This window comes from Aethalodelphis obliquidens, unplaced genomic scaffold, assembly GCF_003676395.1.
Source record: "Aethalodelphis obliquidens isolate GAN/ISIS:26980383/991018 unplaced genomic scaffold, ASM367639v1 scaffold107, whole genome shotgun sequence".
NCBI lineage: Eukaryota > Metazoa > Chordata > Mammalia > Artiodactyla > Delphinidae > Aethalodelphis > Aethalodelphis obliquidens.
Window position 1 is genome coordinate 1,305,510 of NW_020838051.1, and position 21,974 is coordinate 1,327,483.

The window sequence follows — 21,974 nt, forward strand, 5'->3', positions numbered from 1 at the left end:
CACTCGACCCTTCTTGCCCGACAGGCTGAATGGCCCTGAAAACCCACATGTCGTTCATTCCCTGCTCCCAACCCATCACAGCTGTTGCCACAAATGCTGTCTGCTCCTCTCCAAAACGTGTCCTTTTCCATCGGCCTTCAAATTCCACTCCCGGGGCATGTGGGCTACAACCATGCTTGCTCTAGGTCCAGGGGTTCTCAGCCTCGGCATTACTGATACTTGGGGCTGGATCATCCTTTGTTGGGAGGCTGTCCTGTGCACTGTAGGAGGCTTAGCAGCATCCCTGGCCTCTACCCACTTAGCTGCCAGTATCACCAACCCCCCCCCCCCAAACAAGGTGTGACAACCAAACTATCCCCTGGGGGGCAAAATCGCCCCAGCTAAGAACCACTGCTCTAGTCCAGTGACTAGTCTCATCTCCCCTCTTTCCTACCTCACTGAGTAGGGAGGGCCGATCACAAAGCTGTGGCCGCCTCTTTCTCCTCTGGTCATTGGAGCATTGCCAGTTTGTACTTCCTTACCTTCTCCACAAGAAGAGAGGCCTATGAAAGGCAGGGTCTATGTCTTCTGGTTTGTGATTTTCCACTTTTCCACTATGGGTGATTAGAAACTCTGTACATAATTTTCAATATTAGTTCATCTCTTGTTTCTTTTAGGTCCATGTTTTAATAATTATTTCTGTAGTTCTAATTAGTTAATATTTATCAGCAAATCATATCACATTCCATGACTTATTACTATAGCCCTGTCTCATCACTCCCTCACTTAGTCTGGACTCTTTGGCTAGGGTCATTACATGGAGTCTTACACTCTCCCCTGGCCAATTACCAAAACCACATTTAAAAAACATTATATGAGCCCTCTCCTTAAGCAACTGGCTTCTGGGGGCAGAATGAGTACATACAAGCACATTCTTAAACATGCTGCTTAGAACACCACATTATCGAAGGAGATGGACCCTATGATTTCACATTCCAGGGGCCAAAACAGTTATGAAACCATGAGACCATCAGCATCTGATCAGCAACATTGTGGTTCTTCCCTTGGGAGAAACCCCTCGCAGAGAATGATAAGCTAGAAGCAAAGATAATTAGCAACCGGTAGAACAATCCTCCACAAAGGGTGCTGATTAGAATGGCGCAGCATCCACTTGGAAGAAGGCATCGAGCCACTGGAATAGGCAGAAATGCACTTCAACATTTTAATCGATATTTTGGAGAAGATAAAAGAGGGAAGGCTAATCACAGCATCAGATCTGTAGAAGCCAAAAAGCTGGGTGCACGGCAGAACCAGTATCCAAAATATCCACAATGGGACAGTGATGGGCTGAGCACAGCAAAGGGAGACTTCACAGGGTTCACTGGAAGGTCTCTGCCGCAGAGTGCTGGTTGGCCCCCAATACTCAGTCTACTCTTTTTTTTTTTTTTAGTAACAAAATAAGCTACTATCTCCATGTGACTAATTTCTGGTCCATGAAATGTACGGAGTGTCAGGTGGGAGTTCTGGGAAGGCTGCTTGAAGAACTGACTTGGCTGGGAAGTGCATCCTTTTGACCCTTCAACCTTCGCTCTGTCTTGTAGCCTGTGATGGCTTGAAGGAGCTTGTGCAGTCACCTTGGACCACACTGTGACCTTGAGGGTGGAAGCCCGGCACTGCTGATGACACTGTTGAGCCATATCTATAGCAATCCACACCTGGCTTTCTGTCACACGATAAAAAAATTCATGTTTCTTAGGTAGTGAATTAAATGTCTATTCTGTTTAAGCCACTGTTACTTTTGGTCTCCATTTTCCTCAGCTCAGTACATTTCCTATCTGTTATGAGTTGAATTATGTCCCTAAAAAGATATACTGAGGTCCTCACCCCCAGCACCTGTGGATGTGGCCTTATTTGGAAATAGGTCTTGGCAGAGAAAATCAAGTTAAGGTGAGGTCATACTGGATTACAGTGGGCCCTAATCCAGTATGACTGGTGTCCTTATAAGAAGAAAAGAGACACACTGGGAGGAGGCCACGTGACTGTGGTAGCCGAGACTGCAGTGATGTATTTACAGGCAAAAGAACGCCAGGGATTACCAGAAGCTAGAAGAGGCAAGGAATGATTTTCCCCTACAGGTTTCAGAGGGAGAGTCCCCTACGGTGCCTGTATATCAGACTTCTAGCTAGCTTCCAGAACCATGAAACAGGAAATTTCTGTTGTTTTAAGCCACTCAGTTTGAGGTACTTCATTACAGCAGCCCCAAGAAACTAATATAGTACTAATGGAGTCTTACATTACGTAAAAATAAACCACTTGGGTCTCAGAAAACCTGATAAGGCATGGCTTAGCAATTGTATGTGTCGAGAAATTATTATCTGTTTGAGCATATGAAACACTCAAAATGAATCAATGCTATGAATATGGATACCAAGAAAGTTAATGCAACCCTAAAAAGACTTCAAAGAAATGTACTACCTAGAAAAGTTGGCAGTGGCAGGTTTATTCTGCTCCATACTAGTGCTAGTGAGAGCTCACCAAGTGCTGCATGCAACTTTCTGAAAGCAAAGCACTAAAGAAATGATTGAAGATCTAGGAATACTTGGCCTAGCAGGGGAAAGCTTAGGAAGACAGCTACCTTCAAATATCTAAAAGGTTCTCAAAAAACAGGCAGAGAGTAGGTGCTTACTGAAGGCAAGAACAGAGGAAGGATCAGTCTAGCTTTGTGTAATACCATTCAACTGAACTAGGACCAACAAGGGAGGCACAGGACACAAATTTAGGCCAAATGTAAGACCTATCTAGCTAATGAAAATAAAATAAACTTTAAAAGTATGTTGAATGAAGCAACCCAAGTGTCCATCAACGGATAAATGGATGAATATATTGTGGTATATCTATCCAATGGACTATTGTTTGGCCATAAAAAGGAATGAAGCACTGCCACAGGTTACAACATGGATGAACCTCAGAAACAAAGCCAGACACACAATGTCACACGCTGTATGGTTCCATTTATATAAAATATCCAACCTAGGTAAATCCATAGAGACAGAAAGCAGATTAGTGGTTTCCAGGGGCTGAAAGAAGGAGAGGAATGGGCCGTGACTGCTTAATAGGTACAGGGTTTTCTTTCGGGAAAATGAAAACGTTTTGGAACTAGATAGAGGTAGCGATCACACAACACTGTGAATGCAGCAATACTAAGTGCCACTGCATTCTTCACTTTAAGATGGTTAATTTTGTCACGTGAATTTCACCTCGATACTTTTTAAAAAAATGAAAAAAAGTATATTGAAAAGGAAGGCTAGCATCTGCTCAGGCTAAGCAAACCTGCATGTAGAATCTAGCAAACTCTGCATCAGAAAACAAGCACAGGAAAATCAGAGCAGAGAACTCCAAAAGGCCCTTCGTGGTAAAAACCCGTCATCTACTGGAGGGTAACCCATGACTAGATACAGATGTTTAAGACTTTCCATCACAGTCCCAAGGTTCTCTTCCTGTACAGCTTATGATTACTGCCTTAAGAGACCACAACTATCTTCATGTTTTCAACTTATGCAGAAACAAGACACTGTCCCACGTAGCCTGGCAACATTTGCACTGTCTCTAACCTACTTTTTAAATCAATAATCCGTCAGCCACAGCCATTTTGAAATTGCAACACACAATGATCACAAGTTCAGTATTTCCCGTCTCCCTTGAAGGCCAGAGTCCTATATGGTACTGATGTTCCGTTACAAAAGATTTTAACAATTTTACAACTGAGGATAATGTGAGAAACACTAGGGGTGTCCCACAGTAGGACTAGAAGTCATTTCAGTGCCTTCCTCATGAGGGGTCTTCAAGTAATTTTGTCGAACAAACTAAACTCCGCCACAGGGCTCCTGCCCCCGACAGCGTCACAAGTAAATGTTTTCTTATCAAGTATGGATTCAAGTATGGCAATGTTAGTGAGGAAAAGTTTAACTTGGTTTGAAATCTTAGTTCTATTAAGGAAAAACCAAAACAAACAAACTAACGCTTTATTTTTGGTGAATTACATAATACAGGATCCCCTGGGGGTTCAGCTCACTAGCCATACAGACTTGGCCACCTTAAGTAAAAAACCACATCCTTAAAATAAATATATATTAAGATAATTATTCTCTAACTTGGATAAGTCTTGTCTCTATCATCAGTGTGAAAAAGGGTTCTATTCACTTAGGAACTTACACATATACTGGAGTTTTCATTCCTGTATTCATCTGCACTTCCTATGTGCAGAGGATGCCAGAGAGTATATTCCTAATAATCAGCAATTTGTATACTGTTAAATTGCCGTGAACCTGAAAAAACTTAACTGATTTTTTTTAAGGTATCTGAGAAGAGAGACATGTCTAAAACCCTGAGAACAAAACCGTCCCAGCTTTCTTTCTTGTAACACTGGCAAGAGGAGCCAGAAAAAGAGCCAGCTCTCATACCCCAAGTCAATTCTGTAAAGTACTCAAGCCAATTGCAACTCAGGGCTAAATGAGAGATTTATCATGTGAGGATGAGACTGGCAATAGTAAGAGGCAAGTACTTTACCATCAACCTTGACAACATATTTAAAGTCCCCACTAGTCAAACATTAGGAAAGTCTGGTGATTTTGTCCATATGGATATTCACAAATGCCTATTTTTGCCCACAGACATCAATTTTATATAATCCATGTAATGCGAAACTACTTTTACAAATAAGGAAATGTCCTGTTCGTTGCTATGTCCCTAGTCCCTAGCAAAGTGCCTAGGATATAGTAGGGGTTTAATAAACTATTATTAAATGAAAGTAACGTATGACTGAGACACAGCAACCCAGAACTTAAGACCCAGTTAAGCATAATCCTGCAAAATAGACCCTTTGGAAAACCCTGTGGTAATTACAATGATCCTGTCCATCGCACGACTGATTTTGGCGCTACCTTGGAACTATCTCTAAAAAGATGCAGCTTTTTCCTCCTACTAGGAAAGCCCAGGAACATCATAAATAGAATTAAGAGATTCCCCACTCATTACCAGCAACTGAAAATGGACTGCAAAAGAGTGGGCTGAGTCCCACCGTCAAGGTCCCTGTGAGGAATGGCGAAGAGCAGTATCACCAACCAGGATGCTCTGAACGTCCAGTTATTCCAGACGGTCATGTTCTGAGCAGCAACATGGCCTGAGCAGCTAAGCTAGGAAAGCTTTTCCCCGGGAAGAGTAGTTGATAACCTTGGTAAATGCCTGCCTAACATGCTCCCATCTTGAGGACAAGAAAATGAAGGGAAAAAATACTTCAAAATGCATGTGTTCGTTCACTCGTTTAAAAAAGGGTCATAAATAATAAAAGATAACCTGATGTATTAAAGCACTACCAGTAACATCAGCAGCATTTACTGGAAAGTTTCCGATCTACTAGCTGTACACTTTCCTTTCACTTTCTCTCACCAGGAATGGAATCCTAAGACCGGCTGACTTTCTAAGAAGTAATTCAGTTTTCACTGAACTTGACCTGATGAGCTAGATGCTTAAAAAGTCTCAAAGGCAGCATCGGTTCATGAAGCAAGGTGATTCCCCTGGAGCGTACAACTACATTGATGAGTCACACTACATATACATACTTTTGCTTTCTTTTCGCACCTGCTGATGCAAATCTTAGGATGAGACTGACGTAAAAAGAATTCGCTATAACAGCTAATTCTCACTTATGTGTTCCATATTTTTAAAAAAATCTACATCCTACTTTGCTAATTATCAAAGATATACTAAATAAGGCAAGGAACATTTTATACCTATCAAATTAGTTAAAAATAAATTAATGATAATGCCCAAATGCTGCAAAGGCAGTGGTAAAACTGGTACTTAAGTTGAGATAATCCATTAAGAAAGTAATGTGGCAACATGAATCATGTCCACATTGTATTTATGCACTTAGATATGTACTGTTGATAAGAAATATTTGAAATAATAAATAATTTAAGCAGGAAAGCATTCATCACAATTTTCTAGTAAAGGGATAGTGAAATTGCCTAAAATGTCCAATGAGAGGAATGGTTAAATTTGTGTTTAAAAGTTTTGGTACTGAAAATTAGCTAGCAACAGAGACAGATGCTCAGAAAAAGACAAACATGATACAAAAGTGTATCTTCATTATGACTGAAACCACATAAAAAATACATATGGATATGCAAAAGAACAAGGGTATACACAACAATGGTGGTAGCCCTTTGTAGTTCTTGACTTCTTGTTAAATTTTGTGAAATGATATATTATCTTACAATTAAAATAAAAACCCATGAGAACTTTAAAATATTTTTCTAAAACTAGCCTGTGTATCAACCCTTTTCAGTGAAAAGATCTGAAGATAAAATCTGGTTGTAAAACTGGCCTATGAGTTAAAAAATAAGTAAATAACAAGTTCCCTATTCTTACTCTCTTCTCACCCAGATCCTTACAAACCCTTGGACCGGATAAATTTGGAAAGTGAGGCATATTACAGTCCTGTATTGGTGAGGCAGACTTCACATTATCATTTTACAGGTTCCAGGACAATCTACAGTAAGTCCTGTTTAACCTTGGCCAGCCCAGAGTTGGCTAGAAGTACTTGATCACAAAACCCTCTTTGCCTGGAAGACCTTCAAACATTCCTCTCCGCACAGTTTGGGAAATGCTGCTTGGGTCCATGATGCTCAGAGGGGGCGACAGAGGGAAGGCATCTTAATTACCAGTAAGGTGCTTCCAGACTATGTGCTCCCCAGATGGGAGTCACCAACGAGAGACTGCCTTATCCCTCAGGTGTACGTACTAAGGACGAGAAAACGCTTGAGAACTACTCCTCTGTGCTGCTACTTAGAAACAATGGAATCCCATACAAATCAAATAAGCCCTTTATGGGATAGGTTTGGGAGGTTTTCTGGCCCCTGCAAAAGGGGTTCTGATCCAGTCCAAAGGTAACAGCAGTTTCTACAAAGGAAAGTTATCTATTCTCTGTAATTAAGAAGTGGCAACCAAAGATATGAGTAACCCATATGGGAACCAGTCAGCTTCTCTTTTAGATATAAATATATACTGTTCATGATGTGAAAAATAAAGCATGTATCTTTTTGAAGTCTGGATATTTTCTTAAATACATGTGTGCAGGGTGTCACCACAGGGCATATACCAAATATCGACTTCCCAGAGCTAAGGGAGGAGCAAGCTCCCCCCAACACACACAGACACACACAGACACACACACGCACACACAGACACACACACACTTCTTGAGCATGATACGACCGTCACCTCTGGTCGAAGTGTAGCTTTCATGCAGACTTGGCAAAGAGGTCCATTTCGGGAGAACTGAAGGGGAAGGTGCCGAGTTCGATTTCGACATGTTGGCTCCTCACAAATCAACCAGCCCTGGAGAGACAAAGGATGCTTCAGTCCTATCACCGCCATCAACTAATACAAATAAAAACCATATCGTGATCAAGATAGACTCATTGTGATCAAGGTAGACTCATTTCATTCAAACCCTCCTTAGAGATTCTGAAATAGCTCTCTACCCTTCTTTCCTGATGTGTTAATTTGATCTATGCCCCAAACACAAAAGTCAGGAAACTCATAAAGTTAAAAAAAAAACAAATCACATGAGACATTATTTTCTTTACTTAAAAGAAATCCTCAACCCCACCGAATACATCAAAACCTCCAAATAAAAACTCGTATGATTACATGCAGAATGTAAACTGATGGGTTTACAGGAAATTATAATCTAAATAGGAAAGCAAGGTCTAAAAGCTTTACACAAAGCCTAAAAGCAATTCACTATGGGCTGGCTTTAAGAAGCAAGTTGTATGGTACCAACTAAAACAACACAGAGAAGGGAGGGATTCATGTAGCTTCTACCTATCTGAGACATATAGCTACTACCATACCAAAATACCCTGAACTAGAAAAGAGAACCAGTGGTTCTGAGTCACAGGCAACTGTTTGTTCCAATTCCTAGGGCTATTACCACATTTTCTTGATTTGAGGACATGGTTTTATTCACATTTTAATGTTTCTGAAACTCAGACACCTTTACAAGTGACATGTATTTATGTTTCCTCCAAAAAAGCTGTTAAGAGTGCAGCTCACAATCGATGGCCCCTCAGAATTAAAGACACAAGATACTTTGCTTTAGCCTGTTCTAGGTATGGGGGAGACAGAGGGATTGTGGGGCTGACAGCGGCAGCTGGTAATACATTTTAAATGTAGCCTATAAAATGAACATGAGACTAGTTTTTTCTTGAAGTATCAACTTAGGCATATTAATAAAGGAAACAGTAGCATTCAAGGAAACCATGTATGAAAAATGCAGGACTGAACCACCCCTTAATCATTCATTTGGGTTTGTGACACTATTTGCTACCTGAGGCTTTACACACTTGCGAATGTCTGTCAGTTAATATTCACAACCATAGCTGTAATTCATTCAATTCTTAACAAAAAATTTTAAAAAGCAAGCAGATAGGTCAATTACCATGTTTTGAGACAGTAAAGTATTAAGTACCAGCATACAACCCAGAAGTTAAAATTATTTTTTAATTTTTAAAATATAACGTTCAAAAGCTACAGTTCTTTTCAGATGTTTTTGAAACTTGATTCCATCAATTTACGACAACTTCATGACTCACCAGGTGAGCTGCCGCCCAGGGAGGTGCTAAATTGTCACCTCACCTGTTTCTAAAGCAAACACCCAACTCCATCTCTGACAGAGTTACTAACTAAATGTCCTTTCAAATCATATAGAAAACAGATAATATAATTTGTCTAGACTTCCTACCAGTTACAATTAACATTAAAGAGGTCTTTTCTTCTTTGTCACCTCTCTATTCAGTACTTATTTGGGTTTGTTTGTACTTACTATCTGTTAATCTCCCTTTACAAATGACAACAATAACTAGTGCTATTATGCATGGAAATTAAACATGCTGATAACTGTGTGAAGGGAACTGGGGCTGAAAAAAAATATTAGAAGCCTGTAACTCTTTATGCCTCTTGTTTTATTTTGATAATTAAGCTTTTGGTCTTGGCGTATTTTAAATAAAACTCTTCTATGGGGGAAAGAGGCCCTAATCATATTCAATATATGCTTTGCTTCCATTCAGTTTTGTCAAGTACATTTGGTTAACCCTTTGTTCCCCCAGCAAATATTGACTGACTGTGCTAAATATACCTTTCAAGGAACATTTGAGCTGTTAAAAATAAATATGCCAGGCCTTTGAAAATATTCCATGATGGCGCAAATCTTACGTTACAAGATCTCACAGTGCATTTTGCCTCTCATAGGTGATAAAAACAAAGCAAAAGAAAATACTAACGTTGTATAAATTCCCTTTGAATTACCACTCACAAGGACAAAATTAAACTTATTTTCATTTCCAATTTGGGAAATAACATGCCGCCCAAAGGTACATTGCCAAGTCAGTGGAAGGAAAAAAAAATTAATAACGTGTAGTTCTTTGGAAGTCCAACCTATAAAAATGTTTGGCTTTTAATCAAAAACCCCAGAACCACTCTAAGGATGTCTGCCATCCAAATGTCATTTTATTATGCAACGCCACATTGCCATAACCAAGAGTAATACGGTCATTAAGTTTTCCGATGGCTACTTTAACCATGTTTATAAGTAGAGGGTTCAAAAGAGGTGACTGCTGGCCTGTCCAATAGCAATGCAAACCTTTACCAAAACATGCAAAACTCTATCACCTGTTGCTTTAGTCTCAGCATCACTAATTCCTTGAAATCACTGTGTATGAAATTGTGTCAAATGCTGATTGGTTCTGATTGCTAAATTATATTTCTGAGGCCTCAACGAAAATGGTTTCTGTCTGCACATGCTAAAAAGGGATCGATTTCCACTTGTAACTGAGGTGTTCTTGGTAGCCGCACCTCAAACACAAACTGCTGTTCATTTGCGCACATCTGTATTTTTAGAAGGATGCACACACAGAAATCACCCACACCCGGAAATGTGGTGCATAGGAGGCATTCAAAAATATCTTTTGAAGAAAACAAATGAATAAAATAGAAGCAATAAAATAAAAGTGCACAGGAGCAGATTTATGGAAAACAAGGAAAGGGTCTAAAATTCACAGGAGAAAACAACTTCACAGTAGTTTTCATACTCTGGAATCAAATATATGATGGGTCTTTCTCCCATTCCCAATCAGTTACCAAATCTGTCCGCTGGCCTTATAGTCCCATTATCACCAACCTCACTCAAGCCCAGACCTCAAAACTGAACTACTGTAATAGCTCATGCCTGGTTTCCCTGACTCCATGCTCTCCCACATCCGATGCACAGAGTTGCGAGTGTAGCTTCCCAAGGCCTCTCCACTCCCATCCCCCAATGGTATACCTTCCATAGAGGATAAGAACACATGCTATGGCCCCATTCCTCCTTTCTCATCATTCTCTTACGCCAGCTCTTCGCCCCACAGTGGTGGTTTTCTCACTGTCCTCACCACTTTTTGCCTGTTGCCAACTCCTTGTCTCTGCTCATGCTGTATAACCTCTGCCTAAAATGCCCATTCCTTGAGCATCAACTTCTATTCCTCCCCCGTAAAATTTTCCCAGCCCTCAGGAACTTCTCCCTCTAGCCCAGCTGCCACTGAGCACACTCTGCTTTGCACTCTCCCTAACTGGATGGTCAGGCCCTCAGGGAATGACCCACTTTGGATCTGGTAGTGTCCCACCCAATATCAAGCACAAGCATTCACACTCAATCAAGAAAACCGAGCTGAGGTTATGAAAAGGTTATGCACTTCAGTGTGGTCTCTCCCCTCCCATTTATTAATAGGTAATTTTGTATAAAGTTGCCAAACCCCTCTCTAAGCCTCAGTTTCCTCGTCTATAAAACAGGAGGTAATAATATTTACCCTATTAGAGTTGTTTACCCTATTAGAGTTGTTATAAGAAAGCACGCACAAATGTTCAGTAAATGTCAAATACTGTTATTATCCTCCATATGCCTCCGGTACTGGGGAATGTCAGTGCTGTACTTACAGCTGACAATGCATTATTCAAAATGCACTATTCTAACCAGGAAAGAGCCTGGTCAGTTTCTGCCTGGTGTTATCCCAAAATGGAGAACTTAGGGATAACCCGTAAGATTAGGTGGAGCTGCTTCTCAATTTGATTGCAAAATAGTACAACTATGCAGAAGTGCTTTATTTTGGGATTTACAGAGATTTTCAAGAGACAACACAACACAGTACTGCAGTGACGTATGACTTAAACTGTAATGGCTCTCCAGGAGTGCGGTGACAGGGTTACAGGGCGAGGTCTGCCAGCATGCGTGCTGTTACAGAGTTCATCGTATCATTACTATTTTTCTAGAATGGCCATTAACTGCTCCTCTCCCCAAACTATATGCACTTAGAGAATACCAGACACTCTTTTCACCCAAAACCATTTATAAATGTTCTGGGGTTCCCGTGCAGTCACATTTTTCTGTCACAGAATTATCCCCAGTGTAAAACGGGTCTTCTTATAGACAGTGCACAGTATGGGCCCACAGCTGCTTTTGAAGAATGACATGTTGTGATTTGGGATTTCCAGAAATATCAAAAAACAAATTGCTTTCTGACCCACATTTGCACCCAAAACTGGGAGAAAATTTTCCTAAGATCTCCAGGGGAAGTTTTAACAGGAACATAATTTTGCTTTTAAAGTTAAATCTTCTACACTGCAGCATGCTGGCATGTCAAAGAGTGATTATTAAGTCTCAGAGAGGTGCCAGGGTAGGAGACGAAAGAGCAAATCAGGAAAGATACACACATAAACTAGCTATTCACCAAAGTTAATACAAAAATATTTTTAACAAAATTATCAAACAAAACAAGTGGAAAGTGCCTCGTCGGTCAATGTAAGAATTTTAAATATTATTAAAATTGATTTTTAAAGTAAGACATCTCTTTAAGTGAACAGTCACATGTCATTTCATCCAAGTTATTTGAAACTTATTGATCTTATCATCTGTGCAAGGACCAGACTCTGCCATCAGTTTGCTGAAAAGATAATGGAGCACTCCCAAACTGTTATGATAGGTTAGATGCAAACAGTGGTCCTCATTTAGACACAGAGAATAGCACTACAAGTGGAAAAATTCCAACCTCAGCAATTGTATATTACAGGATAAATTAGCAAGTTGTTCGGCTTTGCCTCGCATCAAATTCAATACCCTAGGCTTGTTATTTTAATTTGCAATCAGAAGCTGAGCATCAGAAGATGTACCTGAGGTACATTAAAGAGCCCCATGCAAGCCATCTTCTCCTGCTATACTGTGAGCAGAGAAAGCCAACAATTACCAGCAATTTTATTTTACCACTGTAGGACAATACTAGAACAGTTAAAACTGTCTCCGTACAAGCAACCAGGGAAAATATACTTGAAATGACTTTATACGGAAAATTACATTTTGGGGGAAAAAGTTCAATGGAGGACATGTATCTTTCTGTATGGGCAGCTAAAATCTCTCCTAGTATATTCAAGCCTATTCTATAAAATACTCTCCCTATTCATCCAACTCAAAAGCAAGCTACATTCTTAGGCTGTAATAGGTCACAACTAAGTACACAGTACCTTGCTTCAGGAATAATTTTGCTTTGTCTGTCAATTGTCAACAAAGCACAAAGAGCTCATGCAACCCAGCCATGTACTGTGGATGACAGAGATCTAACAAAATACAAATAGTAAGAATACAAGATTTCTGAGCCGCCCTGTTTTCACTTTACACGAGGAACTGAAAGCATTTTCCTCTCCACATTCCATTAATCTCTATTGTATTACAAATCTTTTCATAAAAGACTCTTTTTTTCCCCTATGTGAAGCTACAAGTGACTTGGGGATGTAATATTCCAACCATGATGAATGTCCGACTTTCCAACATGAATGGTTATAAATGGATGTGTCAGTTAAGGCATACAGTCATTTCAACAAGGAAAAAAGAAAGAATCAAATGGAATGAGATGGAAAAATGGCTACTCTGATGCTCACATTAATATTTTAGTGATGAGGCCTCTAAGAAAAATTGTTCATTACTTCCAACACGGCTCCGGCCTCTCAACTCCTCGCTCTTGAAAAAACATCACCTTAGGTATGTACACATACTAACAAATAAACTTCAAAAGTTAACTCAAGGCTTAGTTTCATCAATATGTACACAGAAAAAAAGACTGGAAGGAAATACTCTAAAAAGCCATCTGTGGTTATCTCTAGGTAGTTGCTTCTGTTTCTGTATTTTGTAAAATTTCTACAAGTGTATACTGTTTTTTAATCAGAAAACTGTTATTAAATGGGGGGTGGGGGAAAGAGACAGTTTTGCCAAGAGTGTTCAATATAAGTGAATTACTAACACGTCTGAAAAATATTTTGAGCTTTAACATGTGTTTGGTTGTTTCCAAAATGATTTTTCAGAGAATGGGCTTATGGGAAAAAAAGGCACATAAAAAACATTTTCTTAAAAATTTTTTTTTACTCTCAGAAATTTCAAGAGTAGGTCGATTTAAGCACATAAGCAGTTTCCAAATAGAAAGTGGCAGGGCATGCATTATTAGTATTACAATCATATATGAAATTAAGCTACTCACTAAAATGCACACAGCCTTCTATGGAATATGATTTGATCTCCAAGGGTAGGTAATAAATCAGTTTTAAAGAGAGGTGCTTTGTTCCTCAGGCCTCTTCCCCTGTCTTTATTCAGTGTACGAATGGATCAGCTTAGATGTCCAGGGTAGGGATCAAATAAAAAATTCAATCAGGAGGGCATGCCTAGAAACTTATTACTAGCAGAGCTTCTTTGCTTTGCTCAAGTCTAGCTAAAAGTAATTTTTATTGTTCGTTTGTTTCCAGGCTATTTATCGGCATGGTTTAATATGATATACCTTTGGGTACTGAACAACAAATGTTCAAACTGAACTATCTATGCAGTTGCCTCAAAGGGCATCTTAAAATCAGAATGGACTTCAAACCATCACCAGGCAGTGTTTGTTCATTTAACTTTAATTATTTTCTCCTTGAGAATGGTACTAATGAAACTGAATATCTTTCATGGTTTCGAAGGACCGTCTGAATAGTCTGTAAACAGAACTAAGGGTAGACGAGAGATCTGGCTGAGCCAGGGGGTTGCTAGGTGATGTAGAATGTAAACCCACAAACTTGTTAAGGTTTGCTTTGCTTTCATGCCACTTTCACACACTCTCAAAAGTTTTGAGAATTGATTTTTCAGGTGGCCATTAAAAAAAAAAAGAAGAGAACCCCCCCCCTCCGAAATACTCCCCCAAATGCTCTGCCAGATTCGGAAGAGTTGAAATCCATCTGACCTTTGGCTGTAACCTGGGAAACTTTTGCTTTTACGTAAATGTAGGATTGTGTATTTTATGAATGCCATCACCAAAGAAGCAAATCCACAAAAGTGGATTTCCAAATTTCAAAACGACATGTCTAATCTTTTCTTATTCAACTTGGAATAAAATAAAGATTTCTTTCCAGAAAAAAAAACCTGTGACCACAGCTTAGAGGGATTTGGGGCACAAAACCCACAACCCCATGGCAAATACCTCAGCACAGATTACCGTCGTGACAGACCTCTCGGTTTAGCCCCTGGAGGCTCTCTTCTGGCCTATACACCAGGTCTCACTGCCTGTAAGGCTTCTCCCTGCCGCCCCTCCCCCAAGCTCCTTTTTAAGTAGCTGATCAGAGATTGTCCAGTAAGAGCACTTTATTAGATCATCAGGCAGAGGGGTTCACAAGTACTGAGAGCAATGGGCTCAAATGCGGCACATCAGTTTTAATAGACCAGGGGCTACTAGTAAACTGCAGATACTGCTGAGAACTTTCCATGCACTGAACTCTTGAAAAAGCACCGTCTCTCCAGCTTAAATGCAGCTGCCTCTTTCAATGCCGCAAATGGGTAAATTTGACAAAAAAGCCACCATTAAGACTACATGAAAGGCTCAAGACAACATCCTTTCAATGCTTTGTACTTCAGTAATCAGATGTACTTACTCACCCCCTCCCCCAAACCCGATCAAGAACTATTTCTGAATGGTAGGAAATAATTCCACTTTGTACATCTTTTAGTTAATCAAGACTTTCTATTCAGCAATTTGACCTTTTGTTCAAAACAGGATTATCAGTTTTTTCGCCAGTTACCAAGGGCGACTCGCATGGTGAACATAATTGCAATAATTTGCAAAACACCATGGCAACCCACATTACAACTAGGTAAATACTGGGCTTTTGTGCTACATTGTTATTTTCAGAGATGCTGAAGTCAAAGAACGAATGACAAATGAACACAAAATTTATATTTGCTTTGTCTCAAAAGAGAAGAAAATTGATAACAAGAATTGGGGGGAAACGGACTACAGCTGTAATTTCTAACTTGATTAATTAGGATGGTAACAGTCCTTAACAGTATATTCAACAAACAGCCCTGACTTCTTCTCTCCACCCACCTCTCTCTATACCACTACCAGTATCCACCCCCATCCCAGACAAATTTTTTCAGCTTGGAGAACAAACATCCCCCATTTGCTCTTTTCTTCAACTTAATGGAATCCTTAATTGCAGAATATTGTTCTCCTGCTCTTCACGGCAATGAAAACGGAGAGAAAGGAGGAGAGTGCCAGGGCAGACAGGGAGCTACAGTCATTTTTTTCCTGCCTCTTTTGGACACCCCAGGCCCAATGATGAGACGGCATTTTTCTGGTATCAGCAGCTGTTTCGTAGCAGACAATAAAGTAAAAACTATTTAGCTTTGCAGAAAAGCCACTTCTTTCCTCTTGGCAATACAAGGTAAGTCTACATGGCGAGATGAAGTTTCATAATTTAAATGCCAGAACGTAAGATGAGAAAATAATGATAATAAAAAAAATACATTTTTCTTGTAAAGAAATTATTAACTGTGGTTCTGTCCAAAAAGCTGTTGAAATGCATGTGTTTGCTATCTGGGGAAGATGTTTGACAATACCACCCATGTGCTGAAAGCCACTTTATACTCAGAGAGCCCAATTCACAAAACAATTTAAGAACAGAAACTCAGTACTCAGAAATTAACACAGAAATCAAAATCATATTCTTTGTAAACATGGTCTGGAAAATAGTATTATCATCCTTTCTGTAATAAATGTGACGATTAGGAAAGTTATATCAGAATTGTTTTACTTAGGTATGAAAGGCAGGTTCTACTTTATAGTAAAGGAGCAGTTCTTTCTAAGAGGCACAAATTCTGCTGTAACACCTAGCTTTTTGGAAATTATCAAAATTGACTTTCCCATGTAAAATGTAATGTTTGGGAACGAGAAAAGAAAAATACACAGAAAGGGTTTACAGAAGTTATACAGCCGAGATCGCGAAAAACAAGAAGCACCAGATGCACTCTCAACACAGCCCAGCCTGCTTTCCTCCATCTGCTTATTACAAGGCAGAGCAAAAGCAGTCTCTCAAATGATCTGCATATACAGTCCTCCTAACTTTTGAAAAATCAAATGAACGTGATACTGTAATGGGTCCATTCTTATTTTGTCAGCTCTGAAAACTCCCAGATAGATTTCTAAGATTCAGCTTAGAGAGATCACAATATAACATTCTTCAGAATATGCCTCTGAAATTACAGATACTGTGATTTCTCCTGATAAGTAAAAATCGAAAGAATGTGACACGTTAACTCCTTCTCAGTCAGTGACAACCTCTTTATACTTGGAAAATATATTTTATTTTCTGGCTTAGTTCATTCTGAATTTACCATACCTATATTAAGTGCATTCCTACCTAAAGCCCAAATGTTAAGAGGAAATGGATTCTTCAATGCCAAATGATAAAGGGTTCAACAAGCTGTATTTTTTGATCAAACAGACTTGACGACAGATCATAAAGAGGGCCTAAAATCGTCATGACACTTGAACTTCTTTAAGAAACCCTATTTATAAATGAAATATTTTAGAATCTATCTGGAATTTCTTCACTTATAATATTTTACTTAGTATACTTGTTCCCTCCTGTCCCAACCTTTTGTAGCTTCTACGGCTTTTGTGGTTCCCGTGGGTTTTTTTCCCCTTTTCTCCTCTTTTTTTTCTTCTTTTTTCTCAACTGGATAGGATGCTTCTTGACTTCTATTTGTGAACTGCAACATCCAACCCTCTATAACGCCAATAAATTACCCAAATCAAGAATGGCAAATACCAAGCAGGTGGACTGCATTCCATCTCCAGCTCCATCCCCACAGGCGATATAGGATGAAAACTGGTACTCAAAATGAAACCCACCTGCTATCCCTGCCCTGAATCCTGCTTGCTCTAGAATTCTCAACTCTGGCTGCACAGTGGAATCACTAGGGGAACATTACAAAACAGATTGCTGGGCGCCACCCCAGAGTTTCTGACTCAGTCGGTCTTGGGGGGGGGGGTGCCTGAGAATGTGCATCTCTAACAAGCTCCCAGGAGATACTACTGCTGCTGCTGGTCCCAGGACCACGCTTTGGGAACCACCAGTCTGGGGTATAGAATGGGCATCAGGATTTTAAAAATCTCCCCAAGTGATTCCAATGTGTGGCTCTGGTTGAGATTCACTGTCTGTGTGATTCTCATTCTCTACTGTTCTAAGGGAACTACTGGTTATAATCTTCGGAAGAATGAAGTTTATAAACAGAACTGTACTAAAAAACTCCGCCCTCTCAACTCTTTCTCCTTCAACATTTACTCTTTCTTTAGATACTATTGATGTGAGTCTCTCTTTTACTCTTTTGAAGTTCTCCATGTGCCATTAGAATTCTTAGCAAAGCCTCATACTGGACGTAATTCTATTAGAAGAACTGACCAATTCCTACCTGGTTTATAACATGTATGTAGCTTAGTAACATTCTTCCCTTAAACAAACCAATAAACAAACCCTTACTCTAACACTGACAGTACAGTCCCTACGATATGAAGTATGCTTCACTTAGGAACACAGAATTTTAGGAGTGCCGGTGAAAACTGTGTCTCTGAAAGCAAGTGCAAGTCCATTTTTGACTTTGACAAATAATATGAAATATATTTGAACCCTAAATTTTAAAGTTGGAAGGAACTTTAGAGCTCTAGTCTAATCCTTCGCATTCTATCTGAAGAAAATGAGGCCCAGGAAAAAGTAGACTCCGTGTACACTGTCACAGCAATAAGCTGCAGGGCCACCTGGGTCTCTGAACTTCTAGTCCAGTGCTCTTTGCTCTCTGTACCTACTCTGCTTAGTGCATGAGCCAAGAGCCATACGTGGTTCCTGAGTACTTGAAACATGGCTAGTCCAAATTGCACTGTGCTGTAAGTGTAAAATATACAGCGAATTTCAAAGACTTAGTCCAAAATAGGCAATATAAAGTATCCAACTGATATTTTAAATATTCATTAGATTGAAATAATTTGAATATAATGGGTTAAGTAAAATCTATTACACTACAACTATCTCTCCCTTTGTTTTTAAAAATACAAGAAATGTATCATATACACTGTGCTAAATCTTGCTTTTCTCCACTTAAAAGTAGAGGAAATTATACCCTCTAAGCATAGATAGACCATCAATGTTCTTATTAATGGCGGCACAGAATTCTCTTGTATGATTATAATAATTCAATAAATCAGTCCTCTTTTGACCAACAATTAGGTTGTTTTTGGTCTCTTACTATTACCAGTAATGTTGCAAGGAATATTCTTGTACAGTACCTTTGACAACATCTGCAAGTCCTGCATATCTGTAAGGAGAGATACCCAAATTGGAATTGCTGAGTCAAAAGGTATATTCATTTAAAATTTTGAAAGATGTCACCAAGCTGTGGTCCAAATAAGGCGTACCAGTTTCCACACTGCCCAGCAGTGCATTCGAGTACTCCTTTCCCCGCACCCTTGCCTACTGATAGGGCTACCTATTATCTAACTTTTGGATCTCTGTCATTCAGATAGGTGAAAAATGGTATTCGTTTGGACTTCTGAACTTAAGAGTGAGCTTGAACATCTCTACCTATGTTTATAAGCCATTTGCATTTCTTCCTCTATGAACTGCTTGTTCCTGTCCTTTACCAATTGATTTTTCTACTAGGTTATTGGTCTTTTTCTCCTTGATTTGCAAGACTGCTTTATATGTGAAGGAAATTCGCCCTTTATTTGCTACGCAGGCAGCTATTATTTTCCCTTGTTCATCATTTCTCTTTTGACTCTATGGGATGTGTCTGTATATGTAACTTCTGCCCTGCAGAAATTTTTATTTTTTAATTTGTAGTCAAATTTATTGATAGTTTTCCTCTTTGGAGTCTGATTTTTGTGTTGTTTCAAAACGTCTTCCCAACTCCAAGATAATTAAAAATATCCATTACTTTTATAGTTTCATTTTCTAAGTCTAAGTTTTTGAGGCATCTGGAATTTGTTTTAGTGTAGGGAGCAAGGAAGAAATACAACTGTATTTTTTTTTTCAAGGTTGACTATTCCCTACTGATATGAACCACCTCTTTATGTAATACTAAGTGCAACTTTTAGATATATCTCTGGACTTTCTCTGTTGGCTCCATCAAAATCAGGAGAGCACCAAAAGACTTTAATTACCCTAAACTCCTAAAATTTTTAATAACCGGCAGGTCATCTTCTTTGTAGGAATTTTCCTGCAATTGTTTTTTAATGGAGGAAGCTTTAAATTTATGGATAAACTTAAAAGAGAATGATCCTAAACTGTTGAAAAGTCTTAGCCAAGAATAGGATACACTTTTCCATTTATTCAAGTCTTCTTTTAAGACCTTCAGTAGCATTTTAAAGTTTACTTTATATTTATATATATCTCACATTTCTTGTTAACTTTATTACTAGGTATTTAATCTTCTTGGTCATTACTGTAAATGGTATTTAGTTCTTCCATTATATTCTCTGATTGTTGTTGGTGTAGATCAAAGCTATGATTTTTTAATATTAATTTTTAACTAGTGACTTTATTGATTTTTTTTTTTTGGCCGTGCCACGCAGCTTGGGGGATTCTCAGTTCCCTGACCAGGAATTGAACCTGGGCCTCAGCAGTGCAAGCCCGGAATCCCCACCAGGGAACTCCTCCTCAATTCTTTTTGTCTATGTTAGATTTTTGGCTGATTTCATTAGGTTTTCAGGGTTTGCATGGATCTGTAAATAATGATAATTTACCTCTTCCCCTTCCAATTTTTATATACTATTTCTTTTCCTTGTCTAATTACAGTAGCTAATTCTTTGAAGACTTGGTATTTGGCAAAATTTTCTTTGGGCTGCCTCTGGTATCAGATTTCCCAAGAACCTAGGGCTGTGGACCCAAAAACTAAGCCATCAAAGGATCTCTGCAACTGGAAAAAATTATATTAAAATCACTATAGACCTTTGGCTCAGAAGGCCTAAAATAAACTTTGGCGCCGAATTTAATTTAAACATTTTAAATGTTGACTAAATACTAAAATGGTTCCTTTTATATTTGGGGAATTAGTTCTCTTAAAAGCTCCCTTCCCTAACACAGTCTTCTTAACCAATCACTTCTCCTGTCTCTGCCTCTAGCTAGATGGTGTTAAGGTCTGTTCTAGCAAGAGACTCCTCTAATTCTGTGACATAATTTTAAAAAACAAACATGAGGTTCCCCATAAGTCTTCATGATTTATCCATAAGTGAGGTTAGGACAATGCACATAAACTCCTATCACAGAAAGTATTTTCTCTTAACTAAATCTCATTACTCCACCATTATTACATTGGGATTTCATGCTGTTATTGTTTTCTTGCAACTGCTCCTGGCTGAGTAGTAAACCTCAGTGAATATCTAGAGTAGTGGTTCTCAAAGTAGTCCCTGAACCAGCAGCATCAGCATCACTTGGGAACATGTCAGAGAAGCAAATTTTCAGGCCCCACCCTAGACCCGGAATCAGACACTCTTGGGGTGGCATCTAGCAATCTGTGTTTTACTAAGTCCTCAGTGGTGTGGCTGTGATAAGTGGGCATGTATTTATAAAAATAAGGCTTAATATGTATAAGTCATGAGGCTAAATGGCATACTCTATCAAGTTGTAAAACCCAGAAGCCAGGCTGAGATAGAGTGCTAGCACGATGGAAGAAAGGGAAAAAAAAACTATCCTTAAAAAAATCAGCTGCTAATCCTGACATTTGCCCTCTCAAAGCCCAAAATACTCTATGCCCTTCTGAATACTTAGATTACTAAGGATTTGAATATATATATTCCCAGGGCCTACAATTTCTAAACTGCAAGAAGCATAAAGACAAAACCTCTGAAGAAAATACTGTCCACCTTAGCAGCTGTTTTCGTGTGTTACAGAAACAGGTTCAAAGAAAACTTTAGATTCAGCTCCCCAGCTCTCCTGACCTTGGTCTCTGAATCTTCTAACTAGCCCCTGAATCTATTTTCATGTCTCACCCATCTGCAGCAAGCCTGACGTGCCTCACATGGATGCTGAGATGATCTTAGGCAGGCCTGTCCATGCACTACTCCACTGCCCTCCTTGTGATTCCATTCTGGAGCTTAGGAGATGCTACTGGGAAAAGATTCTCTTCAGCTCTTCATCTGACGTTTCATATAATAAAACTAACGAATTTGACTTTGCTGCATAAGTACAGTCACTGAGTGTTCCTCCAGGAAAGCAGGAAATGGAGCTGGAGTAGGCCATTAATTAACTAAAACCAGAGAAGTCTACCTAATCAACTCTCCTTCCCTGGGAACATGCTCAGAAGGCCTTGTGTATTAGAAGCCAGCAGAGATATTGACATTTCCACAAGTGGGACTCCAAAGTATCATTGAGGAAGGAAAGCCCTTTGCAACAGAATGGGTTTTTATAAATTTTGTGGAGGAAAGAAGGTCTGAGATACTTCACTAACTGGCCACAAACCAGACACACTGTTACCGATCACACAAAAGCCTCCAGCATCAAGGTAGTCAAATACCTGAGGCATTTTCCATGCCAACATGAAAGGAGGAAGACTCTCCACTCTA

The 21,974-nt window shown here is 39.3% G+C and overlaps 1 protein-coding gene across 5 annotated transcripts in view; it reads right to left on the reverse strand.

The window, feature by feature from the left end:
* Nucleotides 1–21,974, reverse strand: part of POLA1 (DNA polymerase alpha 1, catalytic subunit) — a 304,165-nt gene that overhangs the window by 93,930 nt on the left and 188,261 nt on the right. For 4 of the 5 annotated variants that reach the window (XM_027096723.1, XM_027096725.1, XM_027096724.1 and 1 more), the window contains one exon: nucleotides 7,261–7,377. The exons of the other annotated variant lie outside the window; for it this stretch is intronic. In XM_027096723.1, the coding sequence (XP_026952524.1) occupies nucleotides 7,261–7,377 (117 nt within the window). The remainder of the gene's footprint in view (nucleotides 1–7,260; nucleotides 7,378–21,974) is intronic. 5 annotated transcript variants of the gene reach the window in all.